Raw genomic sequence first — 26,495 nt, 5'->3', positions numbered from 1 at the left:
GGGTTGGTCTGGTAGCACCAAACCTCGGCGCTGCGGGGACCACCCCAGCAGCACCCCAGCTGCTCTGTCCCAGGTGTACCCTAGTCAGATGCTGCAGAAACTGATCAGTGGCTGACTCCAGGAAGCCAGAGACAGAGCTGCTCTGCCCCAGCTTCCTGGAGTCAGCCGCTGGTCAATTTCAGCAGCGGCTGAATCGGGGACAGCTGGGGTGCTGCCGGGTTGGTCCCGCAGCCCCGAGGAGCAGTGCTACTGGACCTACCCAGCAGCACTCCAGCTGTTCTGCCCCCTGCTTCCCGGATTCAGTGCTGGTCTGTTTTAGCAGCGGCTGAATCGGGGAAGCTGGGAGCAGAGCAGATCCAATGGTCCGGCTGCCCGGAGCACTTCCGGGTTCCTGATGGTGCCGGACCATCAGGAGTGCCGGACTGTCAGATGCCGGACCATTGGAGTTTTACTGTATTAGAATTCTTTCAGAGTGTCAACAAACACAGAATGATAGTTCAGTGGATACGGTGTACCTGAACTTTCAGAAAGTCTTTGACAAAGTTCCTCACCAAAGATTCTTAGACAAGTATGCAATCATGGGGCAAGAGGGAAGAATCTTTCATGGATCAGTAACTGATTAAAAGATAGGAAACAAAGAGTAGGCATAAAGGATCAGTTTTCAAAAGGAAAGAAGTAAATAGCAATGTCCCCACTGTGCTGGGACCAGTGCTATTCATCATATTCATAAATGATCTGGAAAAAGAGATAAACATTAAGGTGGCAAAATCTGCAGATTTGGGATGTAAGTGTCTAGTTGACTATCAGATAAGCAAAAGCTTATAATGGACTAGTCCTTGATTAGTCACTCTCCCCCACCCTTGCTGCCTCTATCAGAAACAGCAAGAGAGGGAACAGGAGCCAGTGCTGGGGGAAGCTGGCTTAAAAGCCAGTTCTCCCCAGCACTGTCTCTGCAGGCCCAGGGAAGGAAGTGGGGATCGGGCACAAGCCGGGAATCAGCTGATTCCCGGCTTGCACCCAGTCCCAGAAGCGCAGCAGGGGGACATGGCACGAGCCAGAACAGCTGACTCCTAGCTCAAACCAGGTTGCCCCACTGCGCACCAGCCTTTTAAATGTATTAAGAGTCTGTTGGCTCTTAATACATTTTAAAGGCTAAAGCACAGCAGGAGGGACCCAGTATAAACTGGGATGGCTGATTCTTGACTAGTGCAGGGTCCCCCTGCTGTGCACCAGCCTTTTAAAGGCTGGACTGGAGCCTCCCTCCCACCCGCCTCAGACAGGGGCTGCTCCGGCTGGACTAGCCCCAAGGAGGGCAAGGAGCTGCTCCAGCCCCCAAAAGTTAACCAGAAGTGGTGAGCCTCACCCATAAGGAACAGCTTCCAAATGAGAAGAGATTAAAAAGAACAGACTTTTTAACTTGGAAAAAACTCAAAGAGGATATGACAGAAATCTACAAAATGATAAATGGTGTGGAAAAAGTGAGTATTTACTATTTTAAATAAAAAAGAAGCAGAAATCACTCAAGTGAATTAATGGGCAGCAGATTTAAAACAAACATAAGCAAGTATTTCTTCATACACCACTTAATCTGTGGAATTCTTTGCCAGGGACGCTGTGAACAGCAAAAGTATACTTGTGTTTAATTTAGGGATGTTAGGAAGTGAGTAAATAGAAAAATGTGTAGTCGATAGAATTTCTAGCAACTACACAATTAGTCAATAAGAGAGGAAGCCTTCAGGAGATACCCCCCACTGCGGTTCTGCAGTTTAAATGTCATAAGAACCAGACGGGCAGGCAGCTTGGCTCATACTACATTTAAACTGCAGAGTTACAGCAGGTCCAGCTCCTGGACTCAGCACGAGGTGCGACTGAGCCAGGCTTTCTCAGTCTCAATTCACGCCAGGTCCAGTAGCCAGTGTCTGCAGGGGCTCTCACTATGGAAGGCCCTATGGTCAGGGCTGCTCCAGCTGCAGCCAGCCCCAGCCACCATGAATGGAGCCTAGGCCCATCGTGGGCAGAGGCTGCTTCATGGCAGCCTCCTCTGTTCCTTTCCCCACTCCCCACATGCTGCTGCCTCTGAAAAAAGGGGGAGGCGGCACAGCGGAGACAGCGCTGGCGGGAACCGGTTTTTAAGCTGGCTCCCCTCAGTACCAGCTCTTGCTCCCCCCTCCTTCTGATATAGAGGCAGCAAGGTGTGGGGAGGAATGCAAGTAGTCATCTCAACTACCTGATAAGCCTACGCTTATCCTGTAGTCAACTACTCACATATATGCCTAGTTCAATTAAGAATTAGGTAAATGTGTGGGGCAAGGATAGATCAATCAATGACTGCCTGTTCTATTAATTCTTTCTGAAGATTCTGGCATTGCCCTCTATAAGAAGAAAAGACACTGGGCTAGACCATTGGTTTGACCCAGAATGGCCATTCTTCTGTTTTTAAAAGCTGGGCAACACGCTTCACTGAGGGAGCATGTCCACTATATGCAACACAGAAACTATAGTAAATCTTTGGCCATTTATCAGTTCTCCGATTATTATTAAATATTTGTATTGCCACAGTGTCTGGGATCCCGTCACAGGCCATGAGTTCACTGCGAAAGACACTGTGTAAATAAAAAAGACAACCCCTTCCCAAAAGAATTTAGAATCATCATGTAAAACAAAACAGGTGGACAGATAAGGCCCAACAGGCTGGGGCCATGGCCAGCAGTGCCCTGTGGGCTGGAACCAATGCCAGCTGGGCTGGAGTGGTCCTTGGCCTGGATCCTGCTTAATCGGTTAAGTCTAACGTTTAACCGGTTAACTGATTAAATAGGATTTTACTAGGGATGTTAGATCACGGGTAGTAGAATGGTCAACTAACCACATGAATTCTTAGCGGTTAGTCGACTATTCTATATTCCCAGGGCTAGCAGACAATGTGCTCCAGCCCCACTCCTGGGCAGCATCCTGCCACTTTGCACTGTTGCCTCTGATACAGAGCAGGGTGGCAGCAGCCCCTGTTCACAGGAAGTCTAAGCTCTCCATGGACAGAGGCTGCTCCAGAGGGGAGCTTGGACCTCCTGCAGACTGGGGCTGCTGCTGAGCACCAGCCTGTCTGTGGTGAGCCTGGGCCCACTGCAGGCAGGGGCTGTTTTGTGGCAGCTTCCCCTAAGCCCCTCACTGTACTGCTGTCTCTGATAAAGGCAGCAGTTGGTGGGGAGAGGGAAACAGGCAGCACTGTGGAGCTAGTGCTAGCGGGAAACTGGCTTTTAAGTCAGATCCCTCCAGCATTAGCTCCTGCTTCCCTTCCTCCCCTCCTCCCAGAGGCAGCATAGTAAAGGGGATGCAAGTAGTTGACTAGATTAAACAATTAACCTAGGGTTGACAGTTAATTGTATAGTTGACTATTCTTTCACGTCACTAGATTTCACATCCCACATCTTGATACACCAGTGGTCTAACCGTGGTCAAATTTTTGTAGGCACTATGACAAAGAAGAGTTTTAAGGAGAGATCTGAAGAAGAATAGAATAGCTATGAGGGTGTGTACAGAAAGCTGTTCAAAAGCATATGGGGCAGCATGAGAGAAAGCACAAAGGTAACTATTTGAATATTTAAAAGTCGGTGATGGTATCTGACATCACTGATGAATCAGAAGTGGGAGTTGTCATTTTGCTAGTGCATGAGACACAATATGTAGAGCCTGCATAAGTTTTGAAAGATTTTGAAAATGAAGTGAAGCAGCTTACATTTCATAAGGGATACCAGTAGAGGGATTCAAATAGAGTGATATGGTCTAAGAAACAGGCTAGGAAAATTATATTTGCACAGCGTTCTGAATGAGGTGAGACTGTATTTGTTAAAATTAAAGCAAAGGATGTTTCAGTAACTAAGATGTGAGTGCCTGGACAGAGTTTTCACTGTGCAAGTGGACAGGAAAAAACAAATGAATGGCAGTGGCCATGTGTGACTTTTACCCCATCTGTTACTAAACAGGAAAACTATCCTTTTTTTACATAGATCGTTACAATTATCTGTGCCTTTGTTTCTGCAAGATCAGATGACTGGAACATTATCTATGAAAGGCTATATGTATTGCTCATTCAGAAATGGAACCAAATATAAAATGCAACCACCTCTTTTCAATACATTGCATACAAAATACAAACATCAGATCTTCTTTTCCCCCATACCATGGAGTTACAAAGATCATTTATTCGGCTTATTTCACCATGACAATCCTATAAATATTGATTTAAATCTTAAATTAAGTATCATTTAATTTGTGTGAAGTACCATAAAAATCAAAACAACGAAAATTGTTAAGTTTAATTAATATTTGTGATGTGCTTTCAAAATCTTATGAGGTGCTTATGCACTCTGTCATCAGGTGAATGACGAAGGCTGACCTACCTGCGTATGCTGAGAGTAGGAAATACAGAACATGGGTAGTTTGTCAGACCGATGTAATTCAGGGTACGTCTAGACTACAGGCTTTTGTAAATAGCTTCTGTCAACAAAGAGCGTCTAGACTACATTCAGTTCTGTTGACAAAGCACGCTGCTTTGTCGACATGGCAGTGTAGACGCAAAGGACGGTGTAGATGCAATAACATCTTCTGTCGACAGAACTCCATCGACAAAAGGCGTTATTCCTCGTAAAATGAGGTTTACCAGCGTCAACAAAACTGCTGAGTTCTGCTGACGTTATGTCGACAGAACTCAGCGGTAGTGTAGACGCAGGTTTAGTTTTGTCAAAAAAGTCCACTTTTGTCAACAAAACCCTATAGTCTAGACACACTCTTAAAGACTACTGTATAATCATTGTTTTGGAGGGAAGATAGCCTTCTTTGAAAATCCCATCCGAAAAGGCTAAGAATCAGGTGTCCTACTCCATTAGGGGCTTTTGACAATTCCAACCTTCATTATTAAGTTGACAGAGAAATCTGTACTCAGGACCGTCTTCAAATTACAAACTAGTGTGGCACATCGAACCCACATGCCATCCAATAAAACTTTGTGCTGTTTTCACACACAGCGCATCTAGTATTATCAGAGCCTTAGACAGACATCATCTCTGTTAGATAGTTTTGCTGGCTATTTAAAACAGGTTACACTGAACATAAAAAATGTTAAGTCTGCATATTCAATTTGGCAGGAGTTTGTTGATACCCACAGCCAGTCAGGCTTTACTCTTGGAAGCTGGTAAGGGATACTTCAGCAGCAGTCCTTAGTGATATTTGCTTTAAAACCCTGTGCGCATTAGGAATGTTAAATTTCAATTAATTGAGTAATCCAATAGTCGATGCAAATTGCATATTTGATTAGTCAATATGGGTGCCTCCGCCTCTGAAGTGTAGAAGCGGTCCCAGAGCTGTTGCTACACTTTAAACGCAAAGGTGCTGGAGGGAGCACGGAACCAGTGGGGCAGTCCCCCACTGGCTCCATGCTTCCCGCAGCATTTGAAAGCGGTAGCACTGTGTGGAGCCCAGGGTCAGCAGGGGAGTCCCCAGCTGATCCTGGGCTCCACGTATTGCTGCTGCTTTGAAACACCACGTGCAGCTTGGGGACTCCTCAGCTGTCCCCCATATTTCTCCCCCTTGCTTCCTCTTTCTGATAGAGACAGCAAGGGGGAAGAATGACTAGTCTATTACTGTGCTGACTATCCTATAAGCATGTGTTTATCAGACAGTCAACTACTGGTTCACATCCCTAGTCTGCATTTGTCCTAGGATATTATTTATACATTAAATAAAAAACTGACATTTTACTGTCTATAAAATAAGATCAGTTAACTAGGGGTGGGCTGTTAAACATGGGACCTGCAAAGAACACTATGAGGAAAGTAGATGACTGCATAAACATCTCAAATTGTAGCAGGCCTGATTCAGCCAAAAATATCGAGAGAATTCTAGAATGTACTGTGAAGATGTCTCTCAGACAAGACCTTTAATAAAAAAAGCTCTGTTCACTCTGCATCAAGATTAAAAATATCATGACAGATGCCTCAGGACAAGTGCATGCAAATGAAGTGTCCTACACTTTGTCCTACACTTCAGTTTATCAACTGGCTAGGCAGAGGTCAGAGTGATGTACAGCACCTTGCCCATTTCATTGAAGCCTCATCCCATTGGTTTATTTCATCCATCTGGCAGCGTTTTGTCACACCCTAATGACATTTGATTGAGGGCTGCGCGCCTGCCCGCGGAGCACACAGTACAACACAGTCTGATTGCGGATTCATGGTTCAAGAGGCTGCTTCAACACAGAAAAATAGAGGGGGGAAGGGGTGCCCTTGACCTGCCTTCCGCCTGGTGCCACGCAGAGTGCTGGACAATAGCTGCCAACTTCCCTTCGCTTCAGCAGAGGCAGCCGCAGTGGGGGACAGTCCGTGCAATGCCGCCGCGTGAGAGGCCGCGTTTACACGGGATCGGGCTGAGGGCCGGCGCAGCCTGCTCCGCGCTGCACAAAACCCGGGCAGCTGCGGGCCCGAGGCGGCTCCGCTGCAAATCGGCCGCGGGCAGCGCCGGGCAGGCGCGAGGGCTCATTGTCACGCTCGTCCCGCCCGCGCCACATGGCCCCGCTGAGGCGGCGACTGCCGCGGCTGCCGGGAGCGAGGCCCAAGACGGGGAAATGCTGAAAACGCCCCCCCCCCTTCCCGCCCCCGGATCCTCCGCGCCTGGGACGGGTCCTGCCGCGGCCTGCCCGGGCGATGGTCCCTGCGCCGGGCCGCGGCTGGGCCTAGGCCCGGCCCTTCGCCACCCGGCGCCAGGCAGGGGAGCGGGGCGGGCGCGGGTCCCGCCCGCACTCACCGTTCGCCCGCTTCAGGGCATTCTCGGGCCGCTGGAAATACACCGGCATGATGGCGGCGGGGGCAGCGGCGTCTCCTCACGGGGCGGCGGCGGGCGGCTGCGTGCGCCCAGACAGGCAGCCTGCTGGGCCGGAAAGGGAGCGCGCCACGTGACCCACGCGCACCGACGTGTCCAGAAGCGGAAACCCCTCCTTCCCCGAGAGGGAGGGGGAAGCGGGAGGCTGGGGTGTAGCGATCCGTCCCGGCATGCAGCGCTGCATTCGCCTAGTAGCCCGTGGTGGAGGGGTTAGCGCCAGGCAGTAAGAGCTTCGGCAGGTGTCGGTTCGAATCCTCTGTCCCCATGGTAGCAATGCGCGACCTGTGACCCCTGTAAGGGACAAGCCTGGCTGGGTGATGGAGAGGGTGTGTTGCAGGCACTAAAGGTGCTGCAGGACCTTTCCTAAAGGAATAATTCAGTGCACATGTAAAGAGCACCTTACCATAGACTCCTGGGGCTGGAAGAGACCTCAGGTCATCTGGTCCAAAGCAGGACCAACCCTAACTAAACCATTCAGCCAGAGCTTTGTCAAGCTGGGACTTAAAAATCTCTAGAGATGGAGATTCCACCATATTAAGTGACCCAATCCAGTGCTTCACCATCCTTCTAGTGAGAGAGTTTTTCCTAATATCCAACCTAGACCTCCCCACTGTAACTTGAGACAATTGCTTCTTGCTCTGCCATCTGTCACTACTGAGAACATCCTCTCTGAAGCCTCCCTTCAGGAAGTTGAAGGCTGCTAGCAAATCCCCACTCACTCTTTTCTGCCAACTAAACAAGCCCAAATCCCTTAGCCTCTCCTCATGGGTCCTGTGCTCCAGACCCCTAATTATTTTGGTTGCCCTCTGCTAGACCCTCTCCAATGCATCCACATCCTTTCTATAGTGGGCAGCCCAGAACGGAATGCAATACTTTAGATGTGGCCTCACCAGTGCCGAATAAAAGTGAATAATCACTTCTCTAGATCTGCTGGAAATACTCTTCCTAATGCACCCTAATATGCAATTAGTGATAGAAATGTAGCCGTGTTAGTCTGGTGTAGCTGAAACAAAATACAGGACTATGTAGCACTTTAAAAACTAACAAGATGGTTTATTAGATGATGAGCTTTCGTGGGCCAGACCCACTTCCTCAGATCAAATAATGGAAGAAAATAGTCACAACCATATATACCAAAGGATACAATTTAAAAAAAAAAGTGAACACACATGAAAAGGACAAATCACATTACAGAACAGAAGGGAGATGTGGGGGGGGGGGGAAGGAAGGTGAATGCCAGTGAGTTAATGATATTAGAGGTGGGGAAAGGAAGATGTCTGTGAGTTAATAGTTTAAGAGGTGATAATTGGGGAAGCTATCTTTGTAATGGGTAAGATGTCTTTGTTAATTCCTCTGTGGAGAGTGTCGAATTTTAGCATGAATGCCAGTTCAGAGGATTCCCTTTCAAGTGCAGATTTGAATGTCTTCTGAAGTAGGATGCAGGTTAGCAGGTCATTCAGACAGTGTCCTTTCTTGTTGAAATGACAAGCAACTGTTTTTTCTTTGTGATCCTGTCTAATGTCTGTTTTGTGGGCATTGATTCTTTGGCGAAGTGTCTGAGACGTTTGTCCAATGTACATAGCAGACGGACACTTTCAGCACATGATAGCATAGATTATATTTCTGGAGGCGCAGGAATATGTATTCTTGATCTTATAACTCACTTGGTTAGGCCCAATAATGGTGTCAGCAGAGTGAATATGTGGACAAAGCTGGCAGCGGGGTTTGTTGCAAGGGAAAGTATCAGGGTTGGTATTAGTGTGGTATGTCCTGTGGTTGTTGGTAAGAATCATCTTGAGGTTAGGTGGTTGTCTATAGGAGACTATGGGTCTGTCTCCCAGAGCTTCTTGTAGTTTAGTGTCCTATGCAATTAGACTTCTTGGCTACAAGGGCACACTGTTGACTCGTATTCAGCTTCCCATCCACTGTTATCCCCAGGTCCTTTTGTGCGGCACTGCTGCTAAGCCACTTTGCCCCCACCCTGTAACAGTGCTTGGGATTCTTCTGTCCCAAGCGTGCAACTCTGCACTTGTCCTTGTTGAACCTCATCTGATTTCTTTTGGCCCAATCCCCTAATCTGTCTAGGTCACTCTGGACCCTATCTCTACCCTGTAACATATCTACCTCTTCCCCCTAGCTTAGTGTCATCTGCAAACTTGCCAAGGGTGTTATCCATCCCCTCATCCAGGTTATTGATAAAGATGTTGAACAAAACCAGCCCTAGAACCAATCCTTGGGGCACGCCACTTGAAACTGACCACCAACCAGACATTGAGCTGTTGATCACTTCCTGTTGGGCCCAACAATTTAGCCAGTTTTCTATCCACCTTACAGTCCATTTTGCTTATCAGATAGTTGACTAGTTGCTCACAATCCTACTTCCAGCACTAGCATCCCTGAACATGAGCACATGTGATTTTACAGAACTATATAGAACATATAGTAAAGGGAAGACTTGGGTCTGAAATCTGGCAATTTACAGTGGCAATGAGACAATTTATTATTGTTTTGTTATATTTCAATGGAATTTTTACTTTATTGATAATTGTTGGTTTCTTATGTTTTCTTATTGTTTCAATATTGTGCAGCCACAAAAACACATATAAAGTCTCAAAACAATTACAATGCAACCTGAATAATATATTTCAAATGGTGGTTTAATAATAGGGTGAGAGCCCAGAGGCACCTTGCACTCACTCCAATTGTTATTTTACCAGAAATAAATACTTGTTTCTGTTAATAGCAAGAAGAGCAGGCTGGGTGTGGAATGGAATGTTTCTGATAAGCATTGTGACTGTACTAGAAATATTTTCTTTCCCTTTCTCCACCTCGTACCCACACTATCAAGAAAGAATCAGATAAAACATAAGAATTGTCATTCTGCATTTCATGTAGTCCAGTATCTTATCTCTGGCAATGGTCAGTAGTAGGTAGGTCAGTGGAAGGTGTAAGAACCCCAAAATAGACAGGTGTGGGATAGGCTTCTACCTTATCCTCTATGGTTAGAGACTGACATAAACCTTGAAGCTCCAAGTTTAATTTTCCTTCCATTTTTGTTATAATTAATTATAACTTCAGATATTCTTATTCATATCCAAACCTGCTCTGAATTTTTATAACAGCTTCCTGCAGGTTGAGTTCTTCAGTCTAATTACATATCATGTAAAAAACTATTTAATCAGTTTTGAATTTACCAGCTTTTAATTTCACTGAATGTCCCCTTGTTCCTGAAGTATGAAAAAGGGAAAACATTGATTCCCAATCTACTTCCTTTCATTATTTTATATACTTTTGTCGTGCTCTCTCTTACACGTGCCCTTTCTGAGGTAAACAAGATCAATCTTTTTACTTTTACTTTTATGAGAGTTTTACTATGCTTTCCACACAATCTAGTGAAGAGGTACTCAAAACAGAAGAAAACTGGTAGGCCCCAATCCTACATTTATCCATGTGCTTAATTGCATGCAGACTTTGCAGGATCATTGTATGTGTTTGTATAATGCCAAATACTCCTGACCCAGATTCTGTTTGTAGCCTTTGGATGTAACTGTAATAAAAGTAATTGATAATAAGTAAGACTTCTAAGCAATGTAATTGTATTCTGTATAACAGTTTGCATATAACTATACCCAGCAATGATTCACAGGGTTAAATAATACACATAGTTACAAAGTTAAAACAAACAGAAAAAGAGAAAAATTCAGGACAGTCAAAAGTAAAAAAGATAGTTTTTAACTTTTACTTGAAAATAGATCGGAAAGGTAATGAGATGGACATTCACTTAGTCATGGAGAAGAAGGCTTTAAGAATGTGAAATGCTGCCCCCCACACATGCACACACATCAGAAGAGTAACTGAGGAAAGAAACCCACCCTAAGTAAACATCAAAACACGTTGACAGTTCACCATTAAACATAAGTGGAGTTCTGGTGCAGCTCAGGGTGTGCAATAGAACTGGGCAAACTTTTTGATCATACAGTAAATTAGTTGAAATATGTAGTTTTGAACAATGTTAAGAATTATTATTAAGAAAAGAAAAAAGTTCATTTGACATTTTTTAAATCAACCATTTTGACATTTTGCTTTTAAATGAATCATTTCATTTTGCAAATGTCCTGTCGGGCCAACATTTTATTTCAACATTTTGCTTCAAACCTCACTGTTTTGTTTTAAAACACTGTTTCAGAAGGACATGCGAAAAGTTGCAGTCAGCCTGCCTAAAATGCTTTCAGTTCTGCATTTTGGCAACTGGTGGGAAAAAATGTTTCACTTGGAAAATAACCGATTTCATTTATTTATTCAGATTGTTCACTTCAGCCATCAAACCAAAAAAATCAATCATTCAGTGAGCCATAGGGGGGAAATCACACAGGGGAGAGACCCCCAGAGGCGTAAGCAGGAAAGGGGGAGCCATCCAAAAGATCTAGGGGTGGTGAGGCCACGCAGAGGGAGTCAGGGCAGAGGGAGTCAGGGGCGAGGCCGAATGAACTGAGAAACAAAATCCAGGACTATGTAGCACTTGAAAGCCTAACAAGATGGTTTATTAGATGATGAGCTTTCGTGGGCCAGACCCACTTCACTACCTCAGATCAAATAGTGGGTCTGGCCCACGAAAGCTCATCATCTAATAAACCATCGTGTTAGTCTTTCAAGTGCTACATTGTCCTGTATTTTGTTTCAGCTACACCAGACTAACACGGCTACATTTCTATCACGAATGAAGGGAGGAGCGCCAGGAAAACGACGCGGGGTGGGGAGACCAGACCGCCCAGAGCGAGACCGGGTTGGGGGGAAGCCAGGCCCGCCGGAGGGGCCCGAGGAGCGGGGCGAAGCCCGGCTCGGCTTGCTGCTGCGGCAAGCCCGGCGCCTGCCGCCTCACTGGTCTCCCAGGGCAGCTGAGAGGCCGAGCCCGCGTCCTATGTGGGCCTGGGAGGCGGGGAAACAGCGGGGCCGGGCCCAGCGCCGAAGGCGGGGCCGAGGCAGCGGGCGGAGCCGGAGTGAGGCGGGGCCGGGCCTGGGCGCTCAGGCGGCGGCGGCGGCAGCGGCAGGGGATCCGGGAAGCGGGGGAGAAGGCCGGGCCGCGCCTGGTGCGCTCTGGCCGGGCAGGGAGGCGAGTGGAGCCGGACGGCGGGAAGATGGCAGAGCCGGAGATTCAGCAGCTGCTAGGCGTGGGGCTGATCGGTAAGGCGACCCCCCCGCCCCCTTCGCCCCTTGCAGAGCCCGGACTCCAGCTTCTTGCCAGGCTCCTGCCCCTTCAATGGAGGGTGGGGCCCTTGTGCCAGTGGGAGCAGACGTGCTGCCCCACCCCCTGCCTTGAAAGTGGTTTCCAGCGTATTCAGACTTCGCCGTGTGGTTCAGTGGCCCTCAGTGCCCAGGGCGGTGAGGGCAGCACCTGTCAAACAGTCCCCACTCTTTGAGGTGCACCCCTACCCCTTCTCCTTCACGTGCGGGGGCTGTAACCAACCCGCGGGGGGAAGGGGAACTGTTCCTCTTTTGCCAACTTTCCCTATCTTTGGCATGGCTTTTGACACAGTTCTGTATGAAGTTCTCATAAGCAAATTGGGGAAATGTCTAGATGAAATGGCTGTAAGTGCTCAAGTGGTTGAAAGATCACACTCAAAGGGTAATCAGTGGCTTGCTGATAAATTGAGAGACTGTCGGAAGGGGGGTCCCCACAGGGTTTCGTTCTGGGTCCTATGGGATGTTTACATTTGATGACTTGGCTAATGGAGTGGAGAGTAGGCTTATTGCAGATGACACCAAGCTGGGAGGGGTTGCAAGCACTTTGGAGGACAGGTTTTAAATTCAAAGTGACTTTGAAAATTTGGTCTTAGTTCCAACAGGATGAAATTAAATAAAGACAAGTTCAAAATAGTTCACTTAGGAAAAAAATCAAATACACAACAGCAAACCATCTAGTTTGGGGTGGGCAATTTTTTTTTGCCTGAGGGCCTTATCTCAGTACAGAAATTGTATGGTGGGTCATGAATGCTCACATAATTGGGAGTTGGGGTGTGGGATTGGGTTAGGGCTCTAGTTGGAGCAGACTCTGGAAGGGGGGCCAGAAATGAGAAGTTCAAGGTGCGGGAGGGGGCTTTGGGCTGGAACGGGGGGTTAAGATGCAGAAGGGGAATTAGGGCTGGGCTGGGATGAGATTGGGATTCAATGGGAGGATGAGGTCTCTGGGGCTGAAGATGAGGGCCTTGGGGTACAAGAGGGACTCAGGGGTGCAGGCTTTGGGAGTTGTCTACTTCAAGCAGCTCCAGGAAGCAGCAGCCTATTCCCACTCCCATTCCACTGCCTTATCCATAGGTACCACCCTAGTAGCTCCCATTGGCTGTAGTTTCCAGCCAATGGGAGCTGAAGAGCTGGAGTTTGGGGCAGGGGCAGGGGCAGCGTGCAACACCCCTGGCTGCCCCTGTCTCCAGGATGTGTTCACAGCTAAGACATGAGTAGAGTAGGGCAAGCAAGCTTCCAGCCCTGGTGCCCAAAAGCTGGAGTAAAAAACTGAGGGGTTTGATACAGCCCATGGTTCGTAATTTGCCCGCCCCTAGCATAGGTGGTAATGCTGCTGAAAAGACTCTGGGAGTTCTAGTGGACCACAAACTCAATATGAGTCATCAATGACTCATGACATAGCTGGAAAAAAAGCTAATATGATTCTGAGATGTATTAATAGAAGTGGTGTACAATAGATACAGGAGATAATTGTCCTTGTCTACTTAACAGTGGAGTACTGTGCCCATTTCTGGGCAGCACAATTTAGGTAGGATGTGGACAAAATGGAAAAAGTCCAGAGGAGAGCAACACATAATGAAAGATGTAGAAAATCTGACTGATGAAGAAGAGTTGGAAAAACTAAAGAGGTGTAGTCTTGAGCAAAAACTGATAGACAACCTGATAACAGTCTTCCAATATGTTAAGGGCTATTATAAAAGACACACTGATCAATTGTTCTCCATGTTCACTAAAGGTAGGACAAGACATAATGGTCTTAATATGGAGCAAGGGAGATTTAGGTTAGATATTAAGAAAATCATTCTGTCTATAAGGGTAGTTAATTCCTGTAATAGGCTTCCAAGGAAAGTCATTGAGTCCCCATCATAGGACACTTTTAAAAACAAGTTGTACAAACATCTATCAGATATTGTCTAAGTTCAGTTGGCCCTACCACAGCTCAGGGGGCTGGACTTGATGACTTTTTGAGGTCCTTTCCTGCCAAATATATGATTCTATACTGAGATGTAAACTCCAAAACTGCCCACAAAATTTAACTAGCCACTGATAAAAATGGGACTAACAACATATCTTTGCCTTTCTGGGGTGTAGTTAGGATTGATTAACTAGTGGGAAAGAATCATATAAATGACCAAGTGTTGCTTGTTTTCATTATTTATGTCAGTTTATCTTAAAGCACTTAGCGAGGAAAAGATTCCTGTAAAAAGCCAGAGCCCGCCCTCTGATACAAGCCATTGGGAATATGCGGGGGGTATCTGAAGGCAACATTTGGCATGTGGTTAGTAGGGATGTTAAAAGTTGTTTAATAAGGGAACCATGTAACCGCTAAAAATCTTAGCGGTTACATGTGCTGTGGGCTCTGTAGTATAAAGCTTAAATAAGCTTCATATTGCAAAGCCTTCCCCAGAGCAGGGTGACCAGCCATCTCCCACGGAGTGGGACCAGCAGGAGCAAACAGCTCAGCTGCTGGCTCCGCTCCTGGGGAGGAGGTTTTGCTGCCACTGTGAAGCCATCCGGGAGCAGGGCAGAGTTTAACCAATAACATTAACTGATAAGCATCATCTTATTGCTTAACTGGTTAATCGATTAAATTCTAACATCCCTAGTGGTTAGTATGGAATCTGGGAATGAAGTCTGTCTGAGTATTTATAATATAGCCCCTTTTGTAGCATATAGATGCCATATAACTATAAAATTTTATTGGCATACAAAGTGAAAGTATTGTTAATTAAGAACTATATTGATAATGTAGTCCAAACAAGTCTGTTAGTTTAACAATGAACAATTAATACTTAAATGATGCTTTACCACTTCAAAGCATTGTGACAGTTTGAATGATGGAGATTTTAAATTATGCAAGTTAGGATTCTGAAAATACTTTGTTCACGCTTATTTTCAAGTAATTAAATAATTCCATTGGAGTCAGTTAAGTAAGTGTGCAGGAGCTGCATAACTGAGAATAGCACCTTTGAAAACAAAAATTCTTACTTTTCTACATACTCAAAAGCCTCACCTGCCTAGGACTTTGCATGCCAGGAGTTAGCCAAGAGCAGACTTTTACAACAATATGTGAAAATAAAAGTTAATAAAAGAAGCACTCACAGACAACTTTTAACAGTTGAGGCATGAGTGGGTAGTGCTGTAGTTAGTATAAAAATGGGATGTTAAGCCGATTCCAGTAAACGGATCTGATTAACCAATCAATTTACTTCCTTGCTGCTGTTTGGCATTCTCACAGTGAACATCTTTCCACCATAGAAAAAGACACCAATGGAGATACTCTCTGGGTATGGTGTTATCCTTCCACAACAGCTGAAATGAGGGATCTGTTGCTGAGAAAATGCTGCCTTACAGATGAAAATAAATTGCTTCACACCTTTGTATTTGGCCAGTATAGAAGATCGTGGTTCTATATCACAACAGTGGAAGTTCAAGATTCTTCAGTTTTGGAAAAGGTGGGACTAAATCACCAATAAAGAGATCTAAAGCAGTCGAATTCCATGCACATCCCATTATCCTGGCACAACCAAACCCTGACCTTGCTTTAAATTTTGATAAGAGGAAGCTGCATACCAAGTTTGCTGGTCTTAGCTCATACTATTTAGGGACTTCTTGAACAAACACTCGCAGGTGGACAGCCAGCCAGCCAGACATTTCTAAACTATATAGTAAGAAGAAGATTGGTATTCTGTGTGTATGCAAAACAAGTGTAATATACACTCCCCATTTGGCCTTTCTATGAACAGCAAAAAAGGAAGTGGCTGGATAAAAAGAAAGGGGGACATATGCAGCCCTTGAGTAAGTGGATGCAATTGCCTTTGATATCAGTTGGATTGCATCAGTTTATACTTTCGGGTGAATTTGGTTCCTGAAGCATTAAAGATATATTCTGTGGAGCAGTCATAAATTACAGTAACAATAAGGAAAACTCTTATTATTTATATGTAAATCCTACATATATTTTTTCCCTGCTTACAATTTGAAGTTAGACCCAAAAAGTAACTGACATAGGTCATTGTGGGGAGAAAATTATTAAAGAAATGGAGAAGGATGAAAAGGAGAAAGTTGGGTGAATCATGGATTTTTATTTTAGGGGTGTTTTAATAGATGGTCTGTTATTTGAGAACAGGAGAGTTACTCCAGGGCCAGTCAATGTAGAAGAAAGAAGTTATATAGGAAGCTTTGAATTGTGAAAGGATAATAAGCTGATATTAGGTAAAAGAGAGAGGCAGAAACACTGTGCATATTCTTGTTTTATTTTACATCCTGCTCGTTTTTCAGCAGTTTTCATCACTGCATGATAGACTTTGTAGAACTCCCCTTAACTTATATTTTTTAGCAGTAAATACTCACTTTCTTATTATATCCCTCCCTGTTTCTTTCCCCTCAGAGTGCAAGAGATTAATTTTGCACACACAGAATGCCACCCCCAATTGTATCACCATCTTATGCTGTGTCTCTAATAAGACCAATGGAAAGGGTTTGAGGCAATTTGTTAGATATTATAAAAATGGGCACATAAATGAGTCTTTGAACAGCATTGTTATATCTCACTCTTTATTTATAATTATAACAGGTTTTTCATTGATGCATTCTCAACGTTTCTGCTAACGTATTTTAAATGCATTTTTGAAATATTGCAGCTGTACTTTTATTTCATCTGTATTCTGACATTCAGGTTCCTTAATAAATTGTTGTAAGACCAGTGGCATTTCATGTTCAGTAACAATCAGTGGTGATTCTTCCTGTCCTTCTCACATTCTCTCCACCTGAGAAGGCTTCCCTCCTCCTCCCCTTTCTGGTTCTGTCCTCCTCTCTCTGCCATAGCTGCAGTATGATGTTAATAGGGTGGAGAAAGTCTGGGTCTGGTGTTTTGAGGGGTTTTTTTACTCTGTTAATTTTTTGTTTAATTTTATCTGCTAAATATTGATAGTTCTGATTCAGTGAAAGTGGGTCAGTTCAGAAGCCATTTGTGATGTCTTTTTTACTGAATATAAATGAGATTTGCAACTGTGTCAGTCTCCTGGTACTGTAATATCTTGTTTGATAGTTGTGTTAAATTTAGTAATATAAGAATTACATGCATTAAAGTGGAGATATATAATACATTAACCTACATGTTTTTGTATATTTTGGACAGGTGACTCACTTTTCTATTGTTCTGACTGCCAAAGATTTTAATCCGGAGAAATATGCAGCTTTCACTAGGATATTGTGTAGGTCTGTATAAAAGCTCTATGTAGTGTGAATGTTTAAATACTTAGTCCTTGCTAATTTGGAAAATTGAACTATATATGTGGTCTAACAATATGAAAATGTTTTCTGGAATTCCAGATATTGCAATTCTAAGTATATGCTTATTTAGAACTGTCTATTTTGTGTCATGTGATAAAGTTAAGAACATAATGAATGTTCAACATAGTTAACCATACAAATAAAATTCCTCGTTTTCCCAGCTTTTTTTTTTCCCAAGAACATAATTTAAAAATGTAACAAACACTGAAGAATCTCTATGATCTTTCTTTTTCATGGTTGCATAAACTATTTAGGTTGATTGTGACTTGTTTGCTTTTTTTGTTTGTGGATCTTTCTAAACTTGACATAAACTGAGTCTTTCTAAATTATCTGAAAATTATAACTGAATTTAAAAAATAAATGTGACAACTCTGTAGGGAAACTAAAATGGAAAATGGCAATTTACAACTATCTGCAACCCTATATTTGAAATAATCTGTTTGAAGCTTTAGGTACGGTGTTCCTACATCTAAATTCTATTCTTTCCCCTGGGCAACTTAGTTAAAACTCAGAGGAAGAGAGATGATTAGCAAATGGATATTAAGAGAGCGGAGAGTTTCCTTTTTCCATGCATAGGGGACAGACTGAGAGTTCTTGTGTTTGTCCCGTGGCAGGGTTCCTGTCAGCCATTCTTTGCTAATGTTTTTTTGATAATCATGAAGGTATGATCACATGATTAGTTAAAAAAAAAAACAGACAAGATTTGTGCACATGCTATAAAAGGCTTTTTATTCTCTTATTTAAAACTAACATCAATCATGGGTCTTAAAATCATAATTTTTACAAATCAGTGTCTTGGTGGTACCATGACCTTTTCATATGCCTAGCTGTACTGTTCGCACCATCACAGACAAAAACTAAATATTTTCTCTTTTTTCATGCAGAATCTACTTGAAGAATGGGAGTCCAGTTAAAATGATGGAGAGTTATATTGCAGTTCTTACAAAGGGGATCTGCCAGAGTGAAGAAAATGGATCTTTTCTCAGCAAAGACTTTGATGCACGAAAAGCTTACCTCGCAGGTTCAATCAAAGGTTAAAAACAAATCTATAGTCAACTGATTATATATGTCTTTTTAAAATATGAAACCCACAATGCCATTCTGCAGTTATATAAAATAGATTTTTATATCAAGTCCCAAATTCTGTTCAGATAAGAAACAGGTCATATTTGTTAATTTATATTCTGAGTATAGTGATATCTGGTGACTAATCGACAAGTTTTAAAGAAATATTGCCATATACTTTTGATACCATAATGTCTTTCTTGTTCCATAGATATAGTATCTCAGTTTGGCATGGAAACAGTTATTCTATTCACTGCACTGATGTTAAAGAAAAGAATTGTTGTATATCACCCTAGAATAGAAGTCATCCAGGAGTTTACCAGGTATAGCACACACCTATAAAACAAATTGAATTAAGTCCTGGTTCTGAAAAGTATCCATATTCAGGAAAGCACTGATGTAAATGCTTACAATTAAACATGTTCTTAGGTTCCATTGATTTCATAATATGTGCTTAAGTGCTTTGCTGAATGGGGGCCTTAAAAATAAAATGAATATGCTAAGTCACTGATTAATACAAGAAAAAATACTTAGTTTCAAATCCTAACTTAATTTCTTTAGGACTCTGCCTGCTTTAGTGTGGCATCGACGGGACTGGTCAATTCTTCATTCATATGTTCATTTACATGATGATGAACTGGAAGCATTAAAGACCTGCACAGGTAGTGATAATAAGTTATCAGTCAAAACCTTGTTCATAACGTTAATTTCATTTGCATTGAAACAACACCCCTTAATAATACTGTCATGAAAAGTCTGTTGCTATTTCCATAATAAATTCATTTTGAGGATTTTTAATTCTTTAAATCTGTCATAGAAGTTAAACTATATATATTTTTCTTTTTAAAAAGTATTTTTCATTTTAAATTACAGATTAGATAAATAGTTCTATTGGTGGTTAACTGGACGGGGAATACACAATCACCAACTAACACAGTAGAGCACACTCAAAATAGCAGTTTAGCCTTTTAAAGTGAATTGCTTCTTATTAATTTAAATGAAATACCCTAAATTGCTATTTTGTAGTTAAAAAAAGAGAAAACTTAATCTTTAACAATGTATATACTTTGAAGATAATCTTATGAGTGAAAAGCACATTATTAACCCCTCATGTAACAGTGCATTAAATGTTTCATGCTATCTGACCCAAATCAACATCTAAAGGAAACAAGCTCAGTTCCCTACCTAGTAAGCGATTTATTTAGGAAATTAATAAGTTTACAAATCCTTGCCATGTAAATATCAGAAATAAAACATCATTACAACAATTACCTTTTGTTTAAAGAGACATTATACAGGAACCAAGCCTATTTAACAGGGTGTTACTATATTATAAAGTGAGCTTCATTACAACACCTATGATGTTGTTAGTGATTTTATTAAATTGAGTGAAATATCTATAAAAAATATGTTAAATATGTGTATCAAACGTTGCTATTCAAAAAAATTGAACAGCTGTGAACAGATTAGGACAATCTAATTTGAGTTCTGAACAGAAGGTAACTAAATATCTATATATCCCTTTGTCCTGTCTACGTTGCTGGATACAGAACTGGTATTAATTTTTCTGTACCAACAATCTCCCACATTTTTTTAAATCATTCCCCTATGGTTGGGCTATACTGTATTCTCCCAATTGTAGTCTACAAATAGCTGAGCAGCTTGTAGCAGATGAAAGATTAATTCTTTGTTTCACTTTGTGTGACCATTTCCACTTAGAGGCCACAGGAAGATTAGCAAAAGATGATTTGGTAATAACTATTTCACAGTTTGTAATATTTGTAATATGAATTACATTCTAATAGAGCAAATCCTTAGAGAGTATCTCCTAAATAACTAAAGAAAATCATTTACAGCACCTTGGGGGAAGGGAAAAGACAATCCAGATGTCTCCCTGCGGGCGTGCTCTGCAGCTTTGCTCCCCGTCTCCCGACCAGCAGACCAGGGAGATGGGGAGCAAAGCCTCGAAGCACACCAGCAGTGGGACAGCCGCGGCGAGCCTGGACTGTCCCGCTGCCCGCGTGCTCTGCGGCTTTGCTCCGTGTCTCCCAGGTCAGCAGACCAGGGAGACGGAGCAAAGCCGTGGAGGACTTGGGCGGTCCCGCCACCCCCGTCTCCCTGGTCTGCTGGGGGGGGGGGGTGCAGCTAGTGGCCCCCCCCCCCCCAGCAGACCAGGCTTTTCTTGCCTACCCCTGGGGTAGAGCAGCTGGGGGCTGCTGGGTTGGTCCCGCAGCGCCGCTCCGGACCAACCCGGCAGCACTCCAGCTGCTCTGCCCCAGGCATCCTGATTCAGCCGCTGCTGGTCAGTTTCAGCAGCGGCTGAATCAGGACGCCTGGGGCAGAGCAGCTGGGGTGCTGCTGGGTTGCTCCAGTAGCGCTGAGGAGCCGCGCTACTGGAGCAACCCAGCAGCACCCCAGCTGCTCTGCCCCAGGCGTCCCCAAGTAAGCCGCTGCTGAAACTGACCAGCGGCTGACTACAGGAAGCCCGAGGCAGAGTTGCTCTGCCCCAGGCTTCCTGGAATCAGCCGCTGATCAGTTTCAACAGTAGCTGACTTGGGGATGCCTGGGTTTCTTAAGTTGAATCTGTATGTAAGTCAGAACTGGCATCCAGATTCAGCCGGGGTTGAAACTGATCAGTTTCAGCAGCGGCTGACGCCAGTTCCGACTTACATACAGATTCAACTTAAGAACAAACCTACAGTCCCTATCTTATACAGGCAGTCCCCGGGTTACGTACAACACATGAACAGACTCATAAGCTTCTACTCTTTCCCTTCCTAAACTGGACACAACAGTGTAAATAAAGGACTTAGTGGTATTCTTAGTACTGAATTTCCTCACTTCATCTCTTTCAGATGATCATTTTTATAGTTAAGAAGTATATTTAATGTTTGACTGTTTTACCGCTAATGTATACCTCAAGTCATTAAAATCACTAAACCACACTTTCACAGAAAACTGCTGCAATAATGGAAGGCATTTGGAGATGAACCTAGTTGTCATGTGGAACATATTCTGAATTAATACTGTCACAACCATCATATTCCTGTCACAAATACCAACTCAGGGCAACTGAGTCTCTTAGTCTATAGATCTTCTATCTATTCCACCTTTGGAAAGTGAACACAAAGCCATTTTTTGGACTCTTCTGAGTAGTAATAAAGCTTTGAAACTGAAAACATAACATTCCTTACTACATAGTGTAGTTTGGTTCTTAATTTCAATTTCCATAAGTAAAAAAAATACCCAGGTGCCTAATCAAATACCCAAAGAAGTTTTAACTTCAATGGGTGCTGGATCAAGTCCTTAATTTTAAAACAGATTTTACTTTATACTACATCTCTTTTTTCATGTTTAAATCAGAACTTGTCTTGGTAAATCTCTACCACCTAGGTTACATTGCTGGATTTATAGACTCCAAAGTGAGCAATAGACCGGATCTATATGATGTGTATGTGAATTTGGCAGACAGTGAAATTACCATTTCCCAGCAAGCGAAAGGTTGGTTGTCACACTTGTTTTTGTTTTCTTGGGGGGCGGGGAGAAGCAGGGAAGGGGAAGGTATTTGTTTGCAGATTTACAAAGCAGAGAGCCAGGTTCATTACCATCTTGGTCCTGTTTCTAGGTTAGGTGAGAGAGAGTAATTATTTTAGAGCTCTCTCACCTGGGAGCCTGGAAGTTCTTTGGTAAATCTGGGCCATAATGTCATCATGTACAAATGCCTAAGTAATTAAATTAGAGAAGGGTGGTCTGTCTATAATACAAAAGTCTTAATTAAAAACATGTGACTGAGACAGTTCACATTTTCATAAAGTTACATTCTAAATCATGGATGGGTTGTGGATCCAGCCTAAGACTAAGTCTTTATAAATATCTCTTCTCATTTTCATCCCCACTGAACTTTGGGTTGTGTATCACCTCTCAAGAGGAAATGCTGCTTGCAAAACTCAGTGCATAGAGGATAAAATCTTTAGAGCAGGAGGAAATCTTAATTTGGTTTTATTGATAATACACAAATTAATTCCTTCATGGGTGAACAACAACAGAGACAGATCATGAGGTCTACTTATAATTCGGCTTGCCATCAGTTTACCAGTTGACAGTTTGTCTCTTAAATACGTGCACATTTCGCTACTAAAAATTCATAACAATCCTTTAAAATATTTATAAGCTCTTATTTTTAAAGGATAAAGAAGAAAGCCTGATCTTGGTTAATCTTGATTTATCTTCACTTTATAGTTAGTTGTATAAAAACTTAAGCATACTTTGTGGACTAGTAGTATACTTATTATCTGTAACACTGTTGTAGGATCTAAAATATTTTGTTGTCTAATTGTACCTCTGCATATTAATTTTATCCCAGCAAGAGCAATAAAGGTGATGTGATGGGAATACATGAAAATACGACAAAGTTCATTTTTTGGAAAAGTTCTTATAGGCAGTCCTATTCTTCTTCTTCTTCCTACATAAATATTTTCAGGAAGTTCCAATAAAGAGAGCATATAAGTAAAAGTAAGAGGTGCCATTGTTACATGTCCTGCTACTACTGTTCTTGGATGAAGGGTGCAAAATACTATCTTTTAGATGGGTTAGATGATCAGAATGAATTCATTATACATTTTCTCTATCCCAAGATGCAATGACTATGGGAAAATTGCATAAAGAAATTGGTCAACTCATTGTTCAGTCTGCAGAAGATCCAGATAAATCAGATAGTCAGGTCATTAAGGTTAGTCCTTTTATGTTTACATTTCTTCTTTCATTAACATTTTATTTAAAAAAGAAAGAACAAAATGGAATGTCAGGTCCCGCTTCTCTGAAAGTCCTTTTATCTTTTGCAATTTTTAGTTTATAAATATTATACATTACAATCCTTAAAATAGTTCTGCTATGATCACCGGGTTATGATAGCATACAAATAAAGTAACTAAAACAGTGTGTTGGCACTTCATGTTGCTGAAGAAATTTCAGACATTCCTTTGAAATACATGTAACTGGCATTAAAATAAAATGTTTACAGTGGTGTAAGGTTTTATTATCAGTTATTTGTTTCACTTATAGTATAACTTGTTGACAAAATTCATAGCTAACAGTTTAATCCCTGAAATATGCTTTTTCAGTTTTAAGATTGGGCTACAATATATTGTGTCTTTACCCTTGTTCCTACAGCAGTAGCGTCTGTTAGCAATTGCACAATTGCATTGTGGTAATCATTTTGAAATATAGATTATAGACCAGGGGTGGGAAATAATTTTTGAAGAGGGGGCTACTTCACACATTTTAAAAGTGGCTGTGGGCCTACTCGAAAGGGTGGGGCCTCAGGTGGAAGGGGCGGGGCTGAGAGCTACCCTACCGGGAGCTTTGCTTGGCCTGGGGTCCCTCCCTCCAACTTCTGACTAATGGAAGGGACCTGGAGCAGATGGGAAGGTGCTGGGGGCTATCCTCCTCCCAGAGTTGTCTGGGATAGAAGATTAGAATTCACATAACACAGCTCGCAGCTCCTGGCCTCTGCTGCTAACTTGTTGCTTGGCAGCTACAAGCCCTTTGAACAGAAGCAGCTGAAAGGGCTCATGCCTCCTAGGCAACAGGCCAGTGGGACCGAGAGCTTTGAGCCCTTTCAATTACTTCTGTATAAAGGGTTTGCTCCTGCCAGGTGGCTGTCAGGCAATGCAGCCACCCAGGAGGCATGAGCCTTTTAAATAGAAGCAGTTGAAAGGGCTCGCGCTTCCCCAGCTCCCTAGCAATGCACTAAAGGCGCTGGGAGCTGGGAGCCCTTTTAACTGTTTCTGTTTAAAGGGTTCTCGTGTTCCCCACGGCTGCCAAGCAACACATTGCCTGACAGGCGCGGGGGAAGGCATGAGCCCTTTAAATAGAAGTAGTTAAAAGGGCTCACATGTCTCTGGTTCCCAGGCAATGTGCTAGGGGGTGGGACCTGGAACTGCTTCGTGGGCCGATCAAAGCTGTAAGCGGGCCAGATCCAGCCCACAGAGAGGCTTTTGCCCACCCGTTATAGACCTTGTGAAATGCAGAGTACTCCCAGCTACTCTAGAATTAAAGGTTCAGCCTCTCACATGATCAGATCTGAGGAAAGAATCTTCCAAATTTATCATAATTGACAGATTGATGCATTCTGACACGTTATTTCCACTGCATAGTTTTTGTATTAGTGTCTTATTTAACATTAATACCTCTGTATAATTTTCCTAGTGCTGTATTCATGCTTGAATATTTATCTATTCTTATTTGAAGGATATTTCACTGAAGACAAAAGAAATCTTGACTAATCTGGCATCATTTACTGAAGTGTCTGATGATGGTGAGAAACCAACACTTAACTTTGAAGCTCTAAAACAAAAGCGATATCCACCAGCTACAGAAAACTTTCTTTATCATCTAGCAGCTGCTGAACAAATGCTTAAGATCTGACTTCGTTGATAAACTTCAGTGTTGTGGACCAATATGAAATTATTCCCTTTACTATAAAATTAGGACTATCTACTACTTATATAAAAAAATAAAAGTAGCAAAGAAAATGTTACATTTTCAATGATGTAATGCAAAATACAGACATTTCACATGTAACATGCAGCTAGCTGCACATTTGGAAGTATTTCTAGTCTTTTTACTTTTCCTTGACTCTGACTTTATATACACAAGGACAGATACTCAAAAACATGTGAGTTGGGCACCTGACTCTTGTTTGTGCCTTTGACATCTTCCCCCTTACTCTTGGAGTACTATAACATTTTAAAACTGGACATACTAGTATAAACAAATTGAAATCAGACACATCGACAATAATATTGAAAACTGGATATGGTTAGAGCAGTAAAAATGTACCTATTTGTTTTGTTGCATAGCCATAAAGTGACAGTTTTTCAATAAGCAGTCTGAAACTAACTTTGCTTTGTAATCTTCTGGGAAGAACTTAAATTCCTTGTAAGGAAACCTACTTTCTGAGCCAAACATCCAATGTTTCTGCAGAAATGTCCATGAAATCAGTCAAAAGATTCTGCAGTAGCACTTTTATTTAAAAAAATGGATCTCTTTTTCCTGGCCTTTGCACAGATGGTGATAGCATGTGGTTTTACATAGAGATTTTATACTTATGATCAACAATTTAGTAATCCATATTTATACTATTAAAAATTGAATGTTTGGTATCCTGAAGCTGTTAGAACTCATAATTATGTACAAGCAATATTAATTTGAGAATGTTTTGTGTTTATGTATTGTAAACTAAGGAAAACTATTTTAGAATATAGATGAGGAATTAGGTATCTATATATAAAATAGCTACTTACTACAGTTAGTCTGAGAGAATTACTGCTATAATCCCCTATTTTCAGGGGTGTATAATCCTACTTCGAAAATTTACTTGACAGAAGCTTTGCAGTTAGTCTAGACTCAGAAGCATTTTTTAAATGAATGATACCTGAATTATGTTTTCTTATCAGCGCTCTTAACTTTTTTCCATTTGTATAACTTAACGGGTATTTTTAATGGTCCAGATAAGTTTAAAGGTCATACAAAAAGAAATGCAATCAGGGCCTGATCCTTAAATCCATTGAACTTAGTCTTTCCATTGAGTTCAACATGCTTTTGATAAGGTCTTGAACATCTCGAGAGATTTTGTCTGTGGGTTTCTCAAAAAGAAAAATGCAAGCTTTATTACAGCAACATGAAATAATATGCATAGTTTAGAATAACTCACAAAAAAGCAGAGTTCTCATTTGCCAACTAAATATTTGATATTATTTTATGTTCTTAAGAGACTCTGTAGTTGCACATTTCCTTATTGTTTGTCTTGGACTTTTCATTCTAATGTTTTTATATGAAAACAAATGAAACTTAATTTTGCACTTCAGGAATGTATACCCATAGTAATGTTATGCCTATAAAAATTATGATCTTATTTTTTCCTGAACCCCCTGCTTTGTGTATTTCATGTAAATTGTGCATGGATGGTCATGGTCATCATAAGTCAAAGGCTTCCATTCTTAAATTATAATAAAAAATAGAAATATTTA

General features: G+C 42.3%; 2 protein-coding genes across 4 annotated transcripts in view; one reads left to right on the top strand and one right to left on the bottom strand.

Annotated features, from left to right (window-relative positions):
- EIF3A (eukaryotic translation initiation factor 3 subunit A) overlaps nt 1–6,951 on the bottom strand; it is a 55,568-nt gene extending 48,617 nt beyond the window's left edge. The window contains exon 1 of the mRNA XM_075935372.1: nt 6,793–6,951. Within this exon, the coding sequence (XP_075791487.1) occupies nt 6,793–6,841 (49 nt within the window). The 5' untranslated portion in view covers nt 6,842–6,951. The remainder of the gene's footprint in view (nt 1–6,792) is intronic.
- Nucleotides 6,952–11,845: 4,894 nt separating this feature from the next.
- Nucleotides 11,846–26,495, top strand: DENND10 (DENN domain containing 10). Of its 3 annotated transcripts, none has more exons than XM_075935370.1 (9): nt 11,846–12,048; nt 15,364–15,560; nt 17,246–17,325; nt 18,285–18,433; nt 18,677–18,788; nt 19,027–19,127; nt 21,859–21,966; nt 23,100–23,194; nt 24,715–26,495. In XM_075935370.1, the coding sequence occupies exons 1-9, from the start codon at nt 12,003–12,005 to the stop codon at nt 24,889–24,891; spliced, it is 1,065 nt and encodes a 354-aa protein (XP_075791485.1). In that variant the 5' UTR covers nt 11,846–12,002; the 3' UTR covers nt 24,892–26,495. The 3 variants fall into 3 exon arrangements, with proteins under 3 accessions (XP_075791485.1, XP_075791486.1, XP_075791484.1); XM_075935369.1 differs by having other exon boundaries at nt 11,915–12,048; nt 15,344–15,560; XM_075935371.1 differs by lacking the exon at nt 15,364–15,560 and having other exon boundaries at nt 11,912–12,048.

Source organism: Pelodiscus sinensis, chromosome 8 (genome assembly GCF_049634645.1).
Source record: "Pelodiscus sinensis isolate JC-2024 chromosome 8, ASM4963464v1, whole genome shotgun sequence".
NCBI lineage: Eukaryota > Metazoa > Chordata > Testudines > Trionychidae > Pelodiscus > Pelodiscus sinensis.
The sequence above is the reverse complement of the archived record's forward strand: the minus strand, read 5'-3'. Positions and strand labels throughout refer to the sequence as shown.